We start from the raw sequence: 19511 nt of genomic DNA on the forward strand, positions 1-19511 counted from the left end.
CAGCTAGCGCCATTCGACGGCCAACACCGCGGTTCCTGGTGTGTCCGCTGTGCCGTGCGTGTGATCATTGCTTGTACAGCCCTCTCGCAGTGTCCGGAGCAAGTATGGTGGGTCTGACACACCGGTGTCAATGTGTTCTTTTTTCCATTTCCAGGAGTGTATCTTAGGCCATCTACACTCGAGGAGGAAGATGTAAGTTGGGTTGCCTATCTTAAGGTGCGTGTAATATTTTCTGGGCCAGTGTTGTTTTGTCCATCCTGTACTTTAAATTTGACTTTAAGGATGGAACACACGCTAGAACAGGGGAAGGATAAGGGAGTAAATTGTCCATGTCCTTTCGAAGGACCTGTCTCGCATTCGTCTTGTACTATCTAGGGAAACCATGAAAAACCTAAATTAGTACGGCTGGTCGCGGATTTCAACCTCCAACCTGCAGAACAGGGGTGCAGGATGTTACCACCGCGCCACCTCGCTCGGTTGTACAGTCTACTCAGTAACAAGTGCGTAGCTAAAGACTAGATTTTTGTCTCAAAGTTCCGAAATCAAATATAACTCTTTGGTACGACATAACTGCTTAGATACTTATTACGGGAAGCAGTGTTCAGACAATTTTCTAAAGTTACCCACCTAGAAGCTTCCATCCTCAATGGGGGCAGCAACAAGCGCTTTTAAATTTTTATTGCGTTGTTAATGATAAATAATTCCGTATGGAGAATTAACACTGGATAAGAAAATCAAGATAATTCCTAACTCCAATACTGTTATTATCATACCGGTGAAGATACTCGAGAGTCAATCACGAATTTGCGGCATATCATTCAGTTCTTCATTTGTTCCCTAAATTATGAAAAGGAGTTTGATTGTGTAATGTGGGACAAGTTATGGCATATATTCAATGACCCTGAGACTCCAAGCCATCCAATACCGTTATTATAAGGTCTCTATTAAAAGGTCTCATTCTGCAACCATAAAGGTGGATGGCGAACATTCAGGTACTTAGATGTGACAAGTGTAGACAGACAAGGTTATATAACGTCACCTCAGCTCTATAACATCTAAGTCATTAGGGACGCACTGGAAGACTGGGTTTGTGGAATTTCATTACAGAGATAGACGTGGAAAAGGCCAAACCAGTGGTTCTTATTCGACAAAGTTCCGTTCAAATCCGATTTACCTGTTGCTTAAAGGATTTAGAGGTGGTGATTGATTGCGTGTATCTAGGATCTCTGATAAATGGCACAAGAAAGTGGATAAATAAGACGACGAATCGTCCTTGGCCGAGACACATTGGTTAAACTCACAGAGATCTGGGAGAATCGGACATTACGCAAAACAACCAAGATTCGCTTCTTGGAATCATTCGTGTTCCTTATGTTGCTGTTGGCTGCTAGACCTGGATAGTGTAAGCCAGTAACAAGAGCCGTATTGATGCCTTCTAGATGTGACGCCGGCTAAAGATGTTACGCGACCATGGGTAGAAAGAAGACCCAATGCTTTCATAATAGAAGAACTTAGCATCACAACAAGTTTATCTCCTCGTGTCAGTCAAAGATCCTTCCATCCCTTGTGTACAGTTTGAGGAGAGAAGGGGATAATTTAGAAAAGACGATTTTGCAGGAGAAAGAAGCATGAGCAAGAGTATTAAAGCAGATGGCTGGATCAAGCGAAAAAGATTACTGGTGAACCTCTTGACCTTATATTAAGAAGAGCTGTAGATTGGTGTGGATTGAGGCGTCTAGTCGAAGATTCAGTTAATTAAGAAGTGAATGAAGAAATCACGTTACGACATTCAGAAACGAGTAAAGCGACTCATGATGATGATGATGATGATGATGATGACGATGAAGTGTCATTCACAGAAAAATGTGAATTTGCGCGTTTGAAAGCTGCGATTTATAGGCCCATTGTTGAAGAAATTTGCATGGGAATTGTATTTCAGCATTCCTTTCCGGTAGCGATTATCACAAGCAAGCATTATTTGAAAGTGAGCGAAACTAATCAGCTATTCACAACAGCTGAAGTGCGTCATTGATATTGGTTTCATTTCCTACACGATCCTTACTTGCAGTGATCAATCGTTTATAAAATTTTAATGAATATGTGTGGCTGATAAGTCTGCATTGCAAATCCGAAATAAAGGAACACAGTCAATTAACTGTGCGCCAAAAATCATCCACTTCTAAAACTGGAGTTGCCTCTGCGTTATCTTTCTCAGAAGCTAAGTAACAACATTGGATACCTGTAATTAGGGTACCAGAGTAGCCATATCACAGATAGGTAACGTATTGATGCCGGGGGCATTGTTTCTACATACTAATACAACTTAATACTTTTCGAGCTACTGATGCTGACAGTAATGTATTATTAAAGCTAAATTTAGTGAAGTACCTCGGCTCTTAAGAACGAGCGACGAGGCGCAGTCGTTAAATAACTCTTATTCGGGTGGAACAATTCAAAACTCATTGCAGCCATTGTGGATAAAGTTTTCCGTTGTTCCATTACGTCAAGTCGTCTGAGAGCTGGGATGGTTCTTTCGATAAAAGCTATGCCAGTATAATTCCTCCCACCACTCCCTGCTAATCTTGGTTCCATCTGTAATACATCCCTCTTTAGGACCTTCGTTTGTATCTTACCTACGTAATCATTTCAAATTTATGGGCATAAATGTCCTAGTCTTACCACAGCGAAACCTCACTCGGTAAATAAACTACAAATACCTACCTAGAAACGGCTAGAATTTCCTTGCACCATTATGCCGGCGGCGAGACGTCCTACCATGGACCACGCGAGACACTATACTATGACCGCTCAACAGCTGTCCACAATACGAGTACATGCAGAAAAACCAGTATTAGGAAACCACAGTTAAATTACTTTTTTTGGAACGGTTCTCGGATAGTGCGGTGCATCCGTAGAGGAAACTCCACATGAAACGCCAATGTTACCACTTCTGTTGTTCCAGTGACCGATAAAGTAGACGTGATAATTCACATCCAACAAATTGAACAGCTAACTGCTAGTAACGTAACAGAGTAGTATAGCCCACAAGAAAGTGTAATGAGATACTCCGGGAAATTAAATGGGAATCGACGAAACTGAGTATGTTCTCCAGGGTTAATTTATTTACTTAACACGTTTTCCGTTTACAAGATAATCAACAGATTTTAACTATCGATATCAAGTAAGTTACAATATTTATAAACAACAATGGAAAAGATATTGTTCATTTAGACTGAACGACAAACGTACAGTAAATATCATCTTTGACAGTGCAGTTGTAACACTATTAATTAGGTAAAAGCTGACAAAGTTTTCCATAACATCCACAATGTCTGTTCATTTCTGTTCCTTCATTTGTTTATTTTTATTTTAATGTGATTGCCCAAGTCCTCCATATAGTCGGGTCTCACGATTACCAATTCTATATTTTACTCTGTTTCTATATCACTTTCCATACGTAACAGCTCTTCAAGCTATTTTTTAGTAATCTTCTAAAGTGCTAATTTTATTTTATTATGATCGTTAATTTAATTCAAATTCTCAAATAGGAGCTGATTCTCATGTTTAGCTTTAATGTTTTCCCTGGTCGCCCACGGAGTGGGGTGGGCAGTTATTAGCACACTGGGCTCACATTCGGCTCAAACCTGCGCCTGGCCATCCTGATTTAGGTTTTCCGTGATTGCCTTAAATCGTTTCAGGAAAATGCCGGGGTGGTTCCTTTGAAAGGCGATGGCCGATTTCCTTCCCAAAGGTTCCATAATTCGAGCTTGTACTTCGCCTCTAATAAGTCTGCTGTCGATGTGACGTTAAACACTAATCTCCTCCTCCTCCTCCTCCTCCTGCTGGTTCTCCCTTTATATTTATTTATTGTTCAACTTTTTAAATTGTTAATTCCATTACCACTACATTGTCAAAGACGACATTTACTGTGTGTTTCTATCTCAGTTTAGATGAGTAACATTTCTTCCGGTGTTATTTACAAATATTGTAACTTCTTTGTCGGCGATAGTCAGTTAAAATCTCGTCATGTAATTGTAAGCCGAAAAACAGTTAAATATATTTATTAATTATGTAGATCACACACAGTATTGCGCTTTCCATTTATTACTATGTTTTTGTACAAGGAAGCGACGGAAGAATCAGTTAACATAAATGGCAATCATTAGAAAAAAGACGGCGTAGTTCACGTCAATATTGGGTGAATCTACAGAACCTATGTTTGAGGAAGACTATGCAACCATTCTGCTGCCATCATCATAATATCTGGCATAGATGTGATGAGAATAACGTAACATACACAGGGTAAATTAAAAAAAAAAAAAGGTCCGAATTCCTGCGAGAGGTGATGTTGATCGAAAATAGAAGAAAAGTTCCTCTAATGGTATGTCTGAAAACAAATATCGTTCATATATAGATCAATTTGACCACTTATTCCCATCTGCCTGCTGCATAGTCACTATAAGCGTTGTTGCATGTGTTTACCATGCCTCTTCACACAGCCTTCATTCATTTAACCTTCCTTCACAATGAATCATATTCTCTTTCGAATAGAGCTGGCTCGATTTGGATAGCATCACATGAACTGGTGATATGCACCTGTAACATCTGCATACTATCGAGGATTTGAGCATACACCTACGCATTTAAATGTCCTCATAGCCAGAAATCCAACAGATTGAGGTTCAATGAATCGCGGGACATGGTAACGGACCTCCTTCACCAATCGTTCGCCCATGAGACACTGTCTCATGGATAAGTGTATGCCCCAATGAGTCTGTCACCGACAATTTATACCCAATTGTTGATACTGAAGCACCAACCCAGAAACCTGTACCCGTTAAAGCGGCCATTTCTGACTCATTAACAGAGCAGACGGCCCCAGTTCGAACCACCCGGTGGATCAACAACGAGGGTCATTGTATCTGCCAGCCTGGATGTGGTTTTAAAAAAAATGGTTCAAATGGCTCTGAGCACTATGGGACTCAACATCTTAGGTCATAAGTCCCCTAGAACTTAGAACTACTTAAACCTAACTAACCTCATCCAACACCATGATTGCTCGAGGATTTGCATGTGCCATACGTGCTTATTGTGACAATGCAAAATGAACTGCAACAGTGAGCCGGCCAACACCACCAAAATCTACACATTACTCGTCACAAGGAAGCTGGTCCGTATCGCAACAGTCGTTGGTTTTCGGGACATATTGTTATAGCACCTGTTTTTCCAGTTTTTTTCAAAACATCTTTAATAAGCCGACGCACAGAGGCTTCATATGCGAATGAAATTAGGACAGAAAATCGCTAACTCTGGTACTCTGTACCCTCCGCCATCCGCTGCACAATATTTTAATAAATTAATCAGTCTTGATCGCAAAATATTTTATCTATGATAGCTGGTTTCAGTCTTTGAAGATCATCATCAGACATTTAAGAGTCTCGTTTAGCGATCTGCAGAGATGGGGACAGGAGCCAAATACACTCCTGGAAATGGAAAAAAGAACACATTGACACCGGTGTGTCAGACCCACCATACTTGCTCCGGACACTGCGAGAGGGCTGTACAAGCAATGATCACACTCACGGCACAGCGGACACACCAGGAACCGCGGTGTCGGCCGTCGAATGGCGCTAGCTGCGCAGCATTTGTGCACCGCCGCTGTCAGTGTCAGCCAGTTTGCCGTGGCATACGGAGCTCCATCGCAGTCTTTAACACTGGTAGCATGCCGCGACAGCGTGGATGTGAACCGTATGTGCAGTTGACGGACTTTGAGCGAGGGCGTATAGTGGGCATGCGGGAGGCCGGGTGGACGTACCGCCGAATTGCTCAACACGAGGGGCGTGAGGTCTCCACAGTACATCGATGTTGTCGCCAGTGGTCGGCGGAAGGTGCACGTGCCCGTCGACCTGGGACTGGACCGCAGCGACGCACGGATGCACGCCAAGACCGTAGGATCCTACGCAGTGCCATAGGGGACCGCACCGCCACTTCCCAGCAAATTAGGGACACTGTTGCTCCTGGGGTATCGGCGAGGACCATTCGAAACCGTCTCCATGAAGCTGGGCTACGGTCCCGCACACCGTTAGGCCGTCTTCCGCTCACGCCCCAACATCGTGCAGCCCGCCTCCAGTGGTGTCGCGACAGGCGTGAATGGAGGGACGAATGGAGACGTGTCGTCTTCAGCGATGAGAGTCGCTTCTGCCTTGGTGCCAATGATGGTCGTATGCGTGTTTGGCGCCGTGCAGGTGAGCGCCACAATGAGGACTGCATACGACCGAGACACACAGGGCCAACACCCGGCATCATGGTGTGGGGAGCGATCTCCTACACTGGCCGTACACCACTGGTGATCGTCGAGGGGACACTGAATAGTGCACGGTACATCCAAACCGTCATCGAAACTATCGTTCTACCATTCCTAGACCGGCAAGGGAACTTGCTGTTCCAACAGGACAATGCACGTCCGCATGTATCCCGTGCCACCCAACGTGCTCTAGAAGGTGTAAGTCAATTACCCTGGCCAGCAAGATCTCCGGATCTGTCCCCCATTGAGCATGTTTGGGACTGGATGAAGCGTCGTCTCACGCGGTCTGCACGTCCAGCACGAACGCTGGTCCAACTGAGGCGCCAGGTGGAAATGGCATGGCAAGCCGTTCCACAGGACTACATCCAGCATCTCTACGATCGTCTCCATGGGAGAATAGCAGCCTGCATTGCTGCGAAAGGTTGATATACACTGTACTAGTGCCGACATTGTGCATGCTCTGTTGCCTGTGTCTATGTGCCTGTGGTTCTGTCAGTGTGATCATGTGATGTATCTGACCCCAGGAATGTGTCAATAAAGTTTCCCCTTCCTGGGACAATGAATTCACGGTGTTGTTATTTCAATTTCCAGGAGTGTATGTGCCAAAAGACACATCTGTTAACTGATTACTTTATTAAAATTTAATTTAGATCGCCACATATGTTAGCAAAAATCATTCACTGAAGAGCCAAAGAAACTGGTATACCTGCCTAATATCGTGTAGTGCCTCCTCGAGCACTCAGAGATGCCACAACAAGATGTGGCATGGACTCGACTAATGTCTGAAGTAGTATTGGAGGGAACTGACACCATGAATCCTGCAGAGCTGTCCCTAAATGCATAAGAGTACGAGGGGATGGAGATCTCTTCTGAATACTACGTTGCAAGGCATCCCAGATATACTCAGCAATGTTCATGTATTGGGAGTTTAGTGGCCAGCAGCAGTGTTTAACCTCAGAACAGTGTTCCTGGAGCCACTCTGTAGCAATTCTGGACATGTGTGGTGTCGCATTGTCCTGCTGGAATTGCCCAAGTCCGTCGGATTGCACAATGGACACGATAGGATGCAGGTGATCAGACAGGATGCTTACGTACGTACCATCTGTCAGAGTCGTATCTAGACGTATAAGGGGTCCAATATCACAGCATTGCAGAGCCTCCACCAATTTGAACAGTCCCCTGCACGTTCCATGGATTCATGAGGTTGTCTCCATACCCGAACACGTCCATCTGCTCGATACAATTTGAAACGAGACTCGCCCGACCGGGCAACATGTTTCCAGCCATCAACAGTCCATTGTCGGTGTTGACGGGCTCAGGCGAGGCGTTAAGCTTTGTGTCGTGTAGTCATCAAGGACACACGAGTGGGCCTTCGGTTCCGAAACACTATCGATGATGTTTGGTTGAATAGTTCGCACGCAAGGCCCAGCAATGAAATCTGCAGCAATTTCAATAAGGGTTGCACTTCCGTCACGCTGAACGATTCTCTTCAGTTGTCATTGGTCTCTCTTGCAGGGTCTTTTTTTAGGCCGCAGCGATGTCGGAGATATGATATTGTACCGGATCCCTGATATTCACGTCACATTCGTGAAGTGGTCGTACGGGAAAATCCCTATATCATCGCTACCTCGGAGATGCTGTGTCCCATCGCTCGTGCACCGACTACAACACAACGTTCAAACTCACTTGAATCTTTATACCTGCCATTGTAGCAGCAGTAACAGATATAACAATTGCACTTTTTTTTCTTTTTTTCCCTTAATTGAGTTTCGATTCCCCCTAAAGGGGGCGGGCTGGCAGCAGCTTATTACGCCGCTCTTCAGCCTACAGAATTTGTATTAAAAGGATGAAGATAAGAAAAAAATAATAACAGTTGGTGATAAAATCGGTGACTTAAAGGTAAAATGGCAGAAAATTCTGGAGCTTAAAACATAAAACACAGGGTTGATGATGCTAATAAAATACACAGGACGCAGAAAAATAATAGACAGACAATTAAAAAACACGGCGACAGTCTTGGTTCTGTTCGCAAGAGATATAAAATGCACACCCAGCGACAACATGATTTCTGTTCGCAACACTGTGGAAAGACGCACAACACTGAACACTCACTTAAACACTGCACTAAAAAGTTGGCACAAATATGACATACCACACCCGAGAGCAGGTGGGGGGAAAACTGGTCAGATGACGGGAAAAAAAGGGGGGAAGGAGAGTAAAAGTGAAGGGGGAGGGGGGAAAGGAGGCAATGGAAGACGAGGATCCATAAGAGGGGTGGGGGTGCTGAGCAGACGTGCCAGGGAGTGGGGAAGGCAGAGGAGGGGAATACAAAAGGACTCGGGGGAGGGGAGAAAGGAGATAGGGAGAGGGTAGGTGGGGGGAAAACACGGGATGGAAGGGGGGAGGAAGAGGGAGGCCAGGGAAAGGACGGAGGAAAAGAGGGGGGTGAGGATCAGGGTTGATAGGAGGGATAAATGGAAGTAGAGAGAGCACCATCCGGGAGAGAGAGTTGACGGAAGCCACCTTGGGAAAGGAGATGTAGGGTGTAGAGATGGAGGGTAGGGGGGATACAACAGTGAAGACGTGGCAGGGACAACTGCACCTTTTTTTTTCCTTTTTTGAGTTTCGATTCCCCCTAAAGGGGGCGGGTTGGCAGCAGCTTATTACACCGCTCTTCAGCCTACAGAATTTGTTTTAAAAAGATGAAGATAATAAAAAAATAATAACAGTTGGTGATAAAATCGATGACTTAAAGGTAAAATGGCAGAAAATACTGGAGCTTAAAACATAAAACGCAGGGTGGATGATGCTAATAAAATACACAGGAAGCAGAAAAAAACACGGCGACAGTCTGATTTCTGTTCGCAAGAGATATAAAAAGCACACCCACCGACAGCATGATTTCTGTTCGCAACACTGTGGAAAGACGCGCAACACTGAACACTCACTTAAACATTGCACTAAAAAATTGGCACAAATATGACATACCACACCCGACAGCAGGTGGGGGGAAACTGGTCAGATGATGGGAAAAAAGGGGGGGGAAGGAGAGGAAAAGTGAAAGGTGAGGGGGGAAAGGAGCCAATGGAAGATGAGGATACATAAGAGGGGGGGGGGGGTGCTGAGCAGACATGCCAGGGAGTGGGGAAGGCAGAGGAGCGGAGTACAAAAGGACGTGGGGGGGGGGGGGGGGGAAAGGAGATAGGGAGAGGGTAGGCGGGGAGAAAACACAGGATGGAAGGGGGGAGGAAGAGGGAGCCCAGGGAAAGGACGGAGGAAAGGAGGGGGGGAGGATCCGAGTTGATAGGAAGGATAAATGGAGGGAGAGAGGGCATCATCCGGGTGCGGGAGTTGATGGAAGCCACCTTGGGAAAGGAGATGTAGGGTGTAGAGATGGAGAGTAGGGGGGACACACCGGTGAAGACGTGGCAGGGGGCGGGGATGGGAGAGGAGAGGAACAACCAGGGTGTGAGGGGGTTCAAGACGGCGGGAGGTGTAGAGGATGTGGATATGTTCGAGGAATAGGAGCAGATGGGGGAAAGGAATGAGATCATAGAGGATCCGCGTGTGGGACGGGAGGCGTATATGGAAGGCGAGGCGGAGTGCATGACGCTCAAGGATCTGAAGGGACTTATAGAATTGGTGTGGGGGGGGGGGCAGATATCCAGGCAGGACTGGCATAACAGAGGATGGGACGGATGAAGGATTTGTAGGTGTGGAGGATGGTAGAGGGGTGCAACCCCCATGTCCGGCCAGAGAGGAGTTTGAGGAGTCGGAGGCGGTTGTGGGCTTTGGATTGGATGGAGCGGAGATGAGGGATCCAGGTGAGGTGACGGTCAATGGTGAGGCCAAGGTAGGTGAGGGTGGGGGTGAGGCGGACAGGACGTGCGCAGACAGTAAGGGAGAAATCCAGGAGCCGGAAGGAGCGAGTGGTACGACCTACGATGATGGCCTGGGTCTTGGAAGGGTTGTGGTTCAGGAGCCACTGGTTACACCATGCAGCAAAAAGGTCAAGGGACAACTGCACCAGACACTTTCTGTCTTATATAGGCGTTGCCCACCGCAGCGCCGTATTCTGTCTGTTTATATAATTTGAATATGCTTGCCTACACCAGTTTCTTTGGCGCTTCAGTGTATTTATATATATATACAGAGAGGTCCATTGATAGTGACTGGGCCAAATATCTCACGAAATAAGCATCAAACGAAAAAACTACAAAGAACGAAACTTGTCTAGCCTAAAGGAGGAAACCAGATGGCGCTATGGTTGGCCCGCTAGATGGCGCTGCCATAGGTCAAACGGATACCAACTGCGTTTTTTTTAAAATAGGAACCCCCATTTTTTATTACATATTCGTGTAGTACGTAAAGAAATATGAATATTTTAGTTGGACCACTTTTGTCGCTTTGTGATAGATGGCGCTATAATAGTCACAAACGTGTAAGTACGTGGTATCACGTAACAATCCGCCAGTGCGGATGATATTTGCTATCCCCGCTTCCTTTTATACTGGCGGGTCTCCCTCTCCTGCCATCTATTGGTAAATTCCGCATTACATAAAGGTGTCCTGCTTCTCGATCCCATAGTGTATTCGTCCCGGACGCCTCTCCACTACTCTCGTGTTATCCACGTACTGTAGATCTAGTGGCCCACAAGCTCGCAGTTGCACACTGAACAGGAGATAGACACTCCTAGTGCATGGCCGCTCAGGCGGTCTACCAAGATCCGCCGCGACAGCACTTCAGTGCGGTCAACCTATTGGCTATAGGCTCTCGGACAGCAGTATTCGATGACGTCATCTCCAATGCGTTGCGTCTATCTGCTCGTCTTATTGACACTAACGCACAATAATCCACGCATTCATAGGCAAATGGTGTCACGTGTAGGTGTGGTAAGGCAGACCGTCGCGATGAGGATCCCCGCGGCGAAATGAGATGAAGGAAAGAAGAAGGCTGCTCCAATTAACTGCGACATCGTGAAATAAATCGCTTCTCCCCTTGACAAAACACGTCCCACATAATTTTAAGAAAGAATGCTTAAAGGTAACCTCTTCCACTGTCACGGGTGATTAATTTAACACTCGCTGATATTAACAAGACTAGCGAATTAAAGGCGATACCCAATCGGACAGCGGTGCCTGATCGCATTAAATGCTTGAATGTTGATTTGTCAACGCAGAGATGAAGAGACTAGCGTGCAGATTGCATTAAACCAGTCGTCGGACTGAAGGCCACAACAAGAGGTAGAAGGCTTCTAACGAATGTTGTTTTCCTCTCTCCTCTCATGTGAAAATGTTCCCCTGAACATATCATTTGTATTCACACAGAAACAGAAAGCGGAAGTAATGGTAAAATTGATTGGCGACTCCATGTTGTCTTGTGCACTACGACCAGGTAACAGGTATACTTGAAAAAAGAGACAGCATTGGTCGTATATTTTTCTATTGCAAAATCGATTTTCTGTCACTGAGTGACCATCTTCAGTGCTATATTGTATAACAAATTGGGATGCACTGTTGTTACTAAGCTTACGGCAATCACATGATTGCCGTAAGCTTAGTAACAACAGTGCATCCCAATTTGTTATACAATATAGCACTGAAGATGGTCACTCAGTGACAGAAAATCGATTTTGCAATAGAAAAATATACGACCAATGCTGTCTCTTTTTTCAAGTAATGGTAAAAGTCATGAAAGATCCAACACGAGTCATCGTATTACGAAGTTCTTTTGCCAGGAACGTTTGTGTACGAAGGATGTAACGTTTAATCTTCCGCCAATTGATAGAAGCGGAGTACTAACTTTGGTCCGACGAGGATGCAAGAAAATGAACAATTGAGACTGTGTTAAAGGAAATATCTAACCGACACAGAAGCTATTTGTAAAGAGAATGGAGAACTTAAACCAGACGGGGGTAAGAGTCCCGCCATCGAGTCCCGAAATCGAATGAGAGTGTGCAAACTGCGTTCCCCTCTTCCACCCTCCCCCCCCCTTTCCCCGGAATGCAATGACTCTATAGATTAACTTTTACCTATGCATTCCCTGCATCCTAAATAAATTGTAGCGTAATTGTCCTTAAAAGAGAATCGACACTGAAGTAATCTTATTACTAACAAACTGCACACTGGTGAATGTAATCATTCTGAAGGCTTTACTTACTACTGTGAGTACATTTTAGGTGACTAACGTTTTTTTCTTTGTCTCCTTACAGGTGTTCGACTGTCGCTACGTTACAACGACCAGTGGAATGTTTGAAGCACTCTGCAACCACATAAAATACAGCACCAACAAGGGAAATATACGGTATGTATGAACACTTAACAGAATAAAAAGAAAGGATAATAAATCTATAGTAAATGTTTTGTATGTTGATTGTCCTTGTTTTACCTAAAGGTAATCACCCATTGCACAGTGGGGGACTTTGCAGGCAAATATTGAGCGAGAAAGTGTTGGGGAAAAAGGGAGTGCCAATTGGAGAACTGTTTCTAGACAGTGGAGAAGAAAACAGCAATCTGTCGTGAAAACAGTCGTTTTATTACAGTAGATCTAAATTTCAACTGTTACATATTCATCTTCTGTGCCAAAGATTACAAAGAACAGGAACAACTATAAGATAGTAAAACCGAATCATAAGAGCAAACATAAGCATTACACAGTTACTTACCATATAATAACAGGTGAATTAGGCCAAAGAGCAACGTAGTAAACAACACTGGTTGATGGAGAACATACAGGAGTCTAACATAAACTGTAGCCATTACTTACATGTTTGGAAAGGAAGCAAATGTGACGTCAGAGATGTGTGGTGCCCTCTATTGAGCCCCGCTGTCGATTGCTGTTCTTTTCTTCGTTGTCTACATTCAACGGTCGCTACACACAACGGGGATTGTATGGACCTCAATCTGATTACGACTAGCTTCTCGTTTACGATAAACAAATTACGCCTGTAACCATCCTATAGAAGTATGAGATAAACTGCACAAAGAGTTTTCCGCTATCATGACTTGCAGCGTTTGTGCTCTTTCCAATTGGAAAACTGTTTCTCAATTTTCACCACAGGAAGTCACCACCTGTGCAGGCCTTGTTCCCCCCCCCCTCCCCAGGGCTCCCTTTTTTCCTCTTCCCTCCTTCTCCCAGAGCGGATTTTCCTCCTTCCCCCCCTTCCCCCTGAGACCCTGCACCCCATACTTGCCTCTTTCCTTCCCACGTCCCTCTCTACCTGGCCCTCCTCAGCGCGCCCCCCGCTCATCTCCCCCATCTCTTCCCCTCCCTCCCTTCTTCCAGTCTCCCTCCTCTCTTTGCGCCTGGCAGATCCTCTGTCTTGATCATCGTCAGTGTGCCACATCAGTGTTGTGTTTAGTGCTGTTTCTCCTGTGCGTCAAGTGGTGTGATTTTCATTGTGTACTGCCTTGAGGTTCGCCATCAGTGGTTGTTATGTGCTGCACCATCCGTCGATACCTTTCATGCTCCAGTCATACTGTGCCTTGTGTTCTTTTAATTGTCGCAGTGTGTGGCTTTTTGTGTGTGCTACTTTTAAACAGTTTTAACAGTTTTTTATCTCCATTTTACGGTCTCCCCGTTTTTTGTCTATTGCCTTCCATGATGATCCCCCTTTTTATATCTATGTTCACCATATTCTCTCCTTTGTTCTTTTTAAATGTCTTCTATTGTTTGTTCTATGTCTTTCGGCTGAAGAGCAGCGCATATGCTGCTGCCAGCCCGCCCCGATGGGGAATTGAAATACAATAAAGAAAAAAAAAAAAAACCACCTGTGCAATAGAGATAAAAATAAACCTGCAGTCACAGTGGACTTCGGCAGAGGCAGTACCTACAATGTGCTGGCAGAGCACGCTGCGTGTTCTGTCACGAATGGGACGATAAGGTTTGTGGGCACTGTTTTCCCTTCAACGCGCCTCCAAGGGTCAGTTCCACTGTGTTCCGCGGGAGGTGAATAGTGATATGCAAAGAACTATTAATAACTTCTCGTTTTTTCGGCATTTTGACAATAATTATCATGTACATAGTCTCTCCGGGTTTGCTGCCGGATGACGTTGTGCCAATTGCACAGTACTGCCTCAGAGCAGCTGTCCGACATCTTCAAGTTGTTGAACCTTGCTAGTGGCTAGGTACGACTGACGGTATCCGCACGTCGGTGCTCTGTATGTAGAACTTACACGAAGAATGGCAGGCGCGGAAGTCACGCATGCCTAACGATTTGTAGATTGATAGCGCCATACTCAACCGCTCTCTGCCCAAAGTCTGCGTGGGCTGTACGCAGTGTTTACTAACAGTGTAGCCATACGTCACTCACTCCGCCGGGAAAGCTTGAAAAGTCACAATAATTATGATCTGTGTGTTATATGTTATGATTTAGAACTCGAGTAATCACTGAATAAAACAAGCTTTTCTCGTTTTTGTTTTAAATTCTATTAACCTTCCAAATAAACAAGGTATTCCATCAAACTACCAGGATTCTCAAAGTGTTGGGGCAGAGGAAAATTCTGGGAATCACTGTTTTACAACGTACACATTGTTATCAGTTTATGGCAAGTAGGGTCGTCTGCACGCGACGTTTTTCGCTGATTTGGCGTACACCACTCCGATATCACTCGAGCTTATTTCGAGAAACACAGATTACAAAAGATTTGGTTATCCTGTGCTCAACAGTACCAGCGGTTGTTATCTACATACAAGTAATGGCTCGTAGTTCAGACGTAAAAGTAGGCTGAAATTTAAGAGACCAGTGAGGAATAATCAATGCCCAAGAAGTGGGATACGGAAGTACTAAGGAATGAAGAGTTACGGTTGAAGTTCTTTGAGTCTATAGATACTGCAATAAGGAACAGCTCAATAGGCAGTTCAGTTGAAGAGGAATGGACATTTCTAACAAGGACAATCACATAAGTTGAATTGAAAAACGTATGTACAAAAAAAGCATGGGTAACAGAAAAAATACTTCCATTTATCGAAGAAAAAAGGAAGTACAAAAATTTCAACGAAATTCGGGAACACACAAACACAAATTAAGCTAATCCGAGAAGTCTGCATGGAAAATGTGAAGAAATCGAAAAAGAAATGACTGTCGGAAGGACTGACTCCGTATATAGAAAAATCAAAACAACCTTCGGTAAAATTAGAAGCAAGGGTGGTACCATTAAGAATACAATGGGAATTCCATTGATAAATGCAGAGGAGAGAGCGGTTACGTGGAAAGAGTACACTGAAGGCTTCTATGAGGGATAAGATTTACCTGATGGCATGATAGAAGAAGAAACAGGAGTCGATATCGAAGACATAGGGCATTCAGTTTAAGGATCAAAATTTTAAAGAGCTTTGGAAGATCGAAGAAAGCAGAAGCGATAGTAACATTCAGTCGGAATTTCCAAAATGAGTGGAGAGAATGGCAAGAAAACGGCTATTCTCGTAACGTCATCCATACAACTTCCAAGACAGCAAGAGGAGAAAAGAGCTAGAATTATTGCACAGTCAGCTTAATAGCTCATACATCCAAGTTGCTGACAACAATAATATACAGAAGAATCGGAGGGAAGATTGTGTATGTGTTAGATGACCATCAGTTAGCTTTAGGAAAGGTAAAGGCACCAGAGAGGCAAGTCTGACATCGCGGTTGATAATTGAATAAAAACTAAACAAAAATCAAGACATTTTGATAGCACTTGCCGACCTGAAAAAAGATTTCGACGATGTAAAATGGTGTAAGATATTCGAAATTCTGAAGAAAATAAGGGTAAGCTATAGGGAAAGACGGGTAATGCACAAGAACTAAGAGGATACAATAAGAGTGGAAGACCAAGAGCGAAGTGAACAGACTAAAAATGGTGTAAGAAAGGGATGCGGTCTTTCGCCTGTACTGTTCAGTCGATACATCGAAGAAGCAGTGATGGAAATAACAGGAAGTTAAGATGAAAAGGTTCGTTGATGATATTGCTATCCTCAGTGAAAGTTAAGAAGTGTTACTGGATCTGCTGAATGGAATGCACAGTCTAATAAGTACAAAATAAAGATTAAGAGTAAATCGAAAAAAGGCAAAGTAATCAGAAGCAGTAAAAATGAAAATAGCGAAAACCTAACATCAGGACTGGAGATCACGAAGTAGAAGAAGTTAAGGAATTGTACTAGGCAGCAAAATAACTGCTGGGGGTAGCAATGAGTATATAAAAAGCAGACTATCACTAGCAGAAAGGGCATTCCTGGCCAAGGGAAGTCTACTAGTTTCAAACACAGGCCCTGAGGAAGAAATATCTGGGAATGTACGTTTGTAGGACAGCATTGTATGGTAGTGCAACATGGACTGTTGGAAAACTGGAACAGAAGAGAATAGATGCATCTGAGACGTGGTACTACAGAAGAATGTTTAAGATTAGGTGGACTGATAAGGTATGGAATGAGGATGTTCTCCGCAGAATCGACAAGGAAAGGAATATTTGGAAAATATTGACGAATAGAAGGGGCAGGATGATAGGACATCAGCTAAGACACCAGAAAATAACTTCCATGCTACATAAGAGGTGTAAAGGATAAAAACTGTAGAGGAAGACAGGGGTCACGTTGCATCCACCCCAAATAATTGAGGACTTGGGTTGCAAGTGCTGCTCTGAGATTAATAGGTTGGCACAGGAGAAGAATTCGTAGCGGGCGCGCATCAAACCAGTCAGAAGATTGATAGAACTACGCGGTAGATTTTTGAAAGGGCTTTGTCGAGTCAGACAGTTCGTTACCGTCCGTAAACGACAAATATGGTCTCTAGGCGTCCATAACGAACAATAGTACAAACCATCAAGCACCATGGTGCGATAAGAAGGAGGGACAAGATAAAACCTGCTGCTGCTCTTGCTGATTATACATTTACTGAGACTAAACGTCCATGATCATCAGTCTCCTGCTCGGTCACCCTCTTCCGCCCCCCACCCCCACCCCCCAAATCCCACAGCCACAGCTTCTCCAGGGCGGAAACAGTGTCCCCCATCTGATTGTGTATGCAAGTGAGGGGACATTTTCTAAATGTTTGTGCAGCTAGTATGTGAGGCAGGACGTGGGCACCAGCCCGGCATTCACCTTCTAGGATGTTGGAAAATGCCTATAATTCACATCCAGGCTGGTCTGCTCGCCAGGAGGGTTCGAAACGGGGCTGACACACCTCCTCGTCCCGGAAGCGGCCTCTTTAATGAGCACAAGTATCTGTGAGTTCTCTTCGTCGACATGTGCAGGACTAACGCATTACGACAGAAGGGAGTGGAGGAGGCCTGGTAGCAATACATATGATAGGCAAGAGAAGCTGCGGGTTCAGAATGTAATTGCGTCATTCGTGGCTCACTATCGAGAGCAATTAGAAGGATGTACTGTATCTGGACAAGATCATACTCGCCAGTCCGACAGTCAATATTTCGGCGATGAGTTCGTATTACAAAACGATAAGGTTGCAGCAGTCCCGACCGTCTCGTGAACATATTCCAGCTGGAGGGAGAAATCAATCTCATCTAACGGTCTGCGGTATCTGTTCACATGGACCAGATTAAGCATGCTTGGCAGCTGATCTCCAAGTTACTACGGATTTAGAAGGCATCACTAGGGCGAAACTCAGCTTGTCCTGTTTTCGCATCATATCCTGCAAATCATGTAACAGGACAAAATGTAGATTCCATATTCCTAGATTTTCGGAAAGCGTTGAAAACAGTACCCAACTACAGACTGTTTACAAAGATCTGAGTATACGGAATAGGTTCGCAGGTATGTGAATGTTCAGGTAACAGAACCCACTACGTTATACTGGACGGCGAGTGTTCATCACTGACGTTGGAGTGCTCCAAGGGAAATGCGAAAGGAATGCTCTTGTTCTCGGCGTACATAAATATATGTGGAAAACTTAAGGACGACGTAATTTCGCATGATGTGTCTCTGCGAAGTCACAGCTCGAAGAAACTTGGACCATAAAGACCTGCTACAGTATGTTACTGAAAGCAATACGAAATGAGACGAGCATAAATGACAGTTTCATTGAAAGACAATAATTACCCTCAAATCTCAGTGATTTATGATGGTCACCTGGAGAATACAAAAGGCAGGACATGGTTCTTCATAGGGTGTGTCATCATGCTGGCAGCAGTGCACGCTCTCCAACGCGCATGCTGGCCGCATGGTCGGTAAGGGTTTCTTGTGGTGGGGCGTTCCATTCCTCCGTGAGTGCGATTGGCAACTGCTTGATGATCGCTGGAGCACATGGGCGTGCTGCAGTACGTCTTCCCAACACGCCACATACGACAACGTGCTGGATGGGATTTAAGTCGAAGGAGTGGGCAGGCCAGTCCATTCACTGAATAGCCTCTCGAAGGAGGAATCATGGGCTGCGAAGCGTCTGGTAGAGGACTTGGAAAGGGAAGACAGGCTGGGATGATAACTGAAGCGTTAATGCAGGGAGAGGCTACAGATGCTTAGGCGACAGTAGCGTGGGTAAATATTAAAACGTACTGCGTTAGTGAGACGAGTCTGCTAAAATTTCTTTGGGATGGAATATAAATGGTGTAGAGACGGAGTCAAGAGGGCCGGCCGAAGTTGCCGTGCGGTTAAAGGCGCTGCAGTCTGGAACCGCAAGACCGTTTATCATCACTTTTGCGGCATTTTTTCGCATGGTCGAGTGAATTTAGCGGTACTAATAGCAGGTCGTTATGGTCCTCAAATACCTCTCGCAAACGTGGAGATCTGACCCCATTCTCTTCCCAACTATCTGCAGCCCTGGGCTGCTGAAACACGGATACGAATACACGCTTCCCTCTTGACTCCGTTCAAACATGGCTCTGAGCACTATGGGACTCAACTTCTGAGGTCATTAGTCCCCTAGAAGTTAGAACCAGTTAAACCTAACTAACCTAAGGATATCATAAACATCCATGCCCGAGGCAGGATTCGAACCTGAGACCGTAGCTGTCCCGCTGTTCCGGAGTGCAGCGCCTAGAACCGCACGGCCACCGCGGCCGGCTGTAAGTTAGTACTAATTACTTTTTCTCAATTATTAGCATCAACGCAGGTGCCTCACATACTTCACGCACTACACACACATGTTGTGTTTTGTCCTTATATCACTGATGACAAAAGTCAGACATATACGTAACAAATGCTAAATATCTCCAGCAAATATCTTTGGCAAGTTGTAGGTGGTGCTTGCAGTAGTCCATGAATTGCATCATCACTC

At 44.8% G+C, this 19511-nt stretch overlaps 1 protein-coding gene across 1 annotated transcript in view; it reads left to right on the plus strand.

The window, feature by feature from the left end:
- The window catches only part of LOC126170151 (nitric oxide synthase, salivary gland), a 718067-nt gene that overhangs the window by 391901 nt on the left and 306655 nt on the right, over nt 1–19511 (plus strand). Inside the window, exon 4 of the mRNA XM_049920700.1 lies at nt 12516–12607. Coding sequence (XP_049776657.1) covers nt 12516–12607 — 92 coding nt within the window. The remainder of the gene's footprint in view (nt 1–12515; nt 12608–19511) is intronic.

This window comes from Schistocerca cancellata, chromosome 1, assembly GCF_023864275.1.
Source record: "Schistocerca cancellata isolate TAMUIC-IGC-003103 chromosome 1, iqSchCanc2.1, whole genome shotgun sequence".
NCBI lineage: Eukaryota > Metazoa > Arthropoda > Insecta > Orthoptera > Acrididae > Schistocerca > Schistocerca cancellata.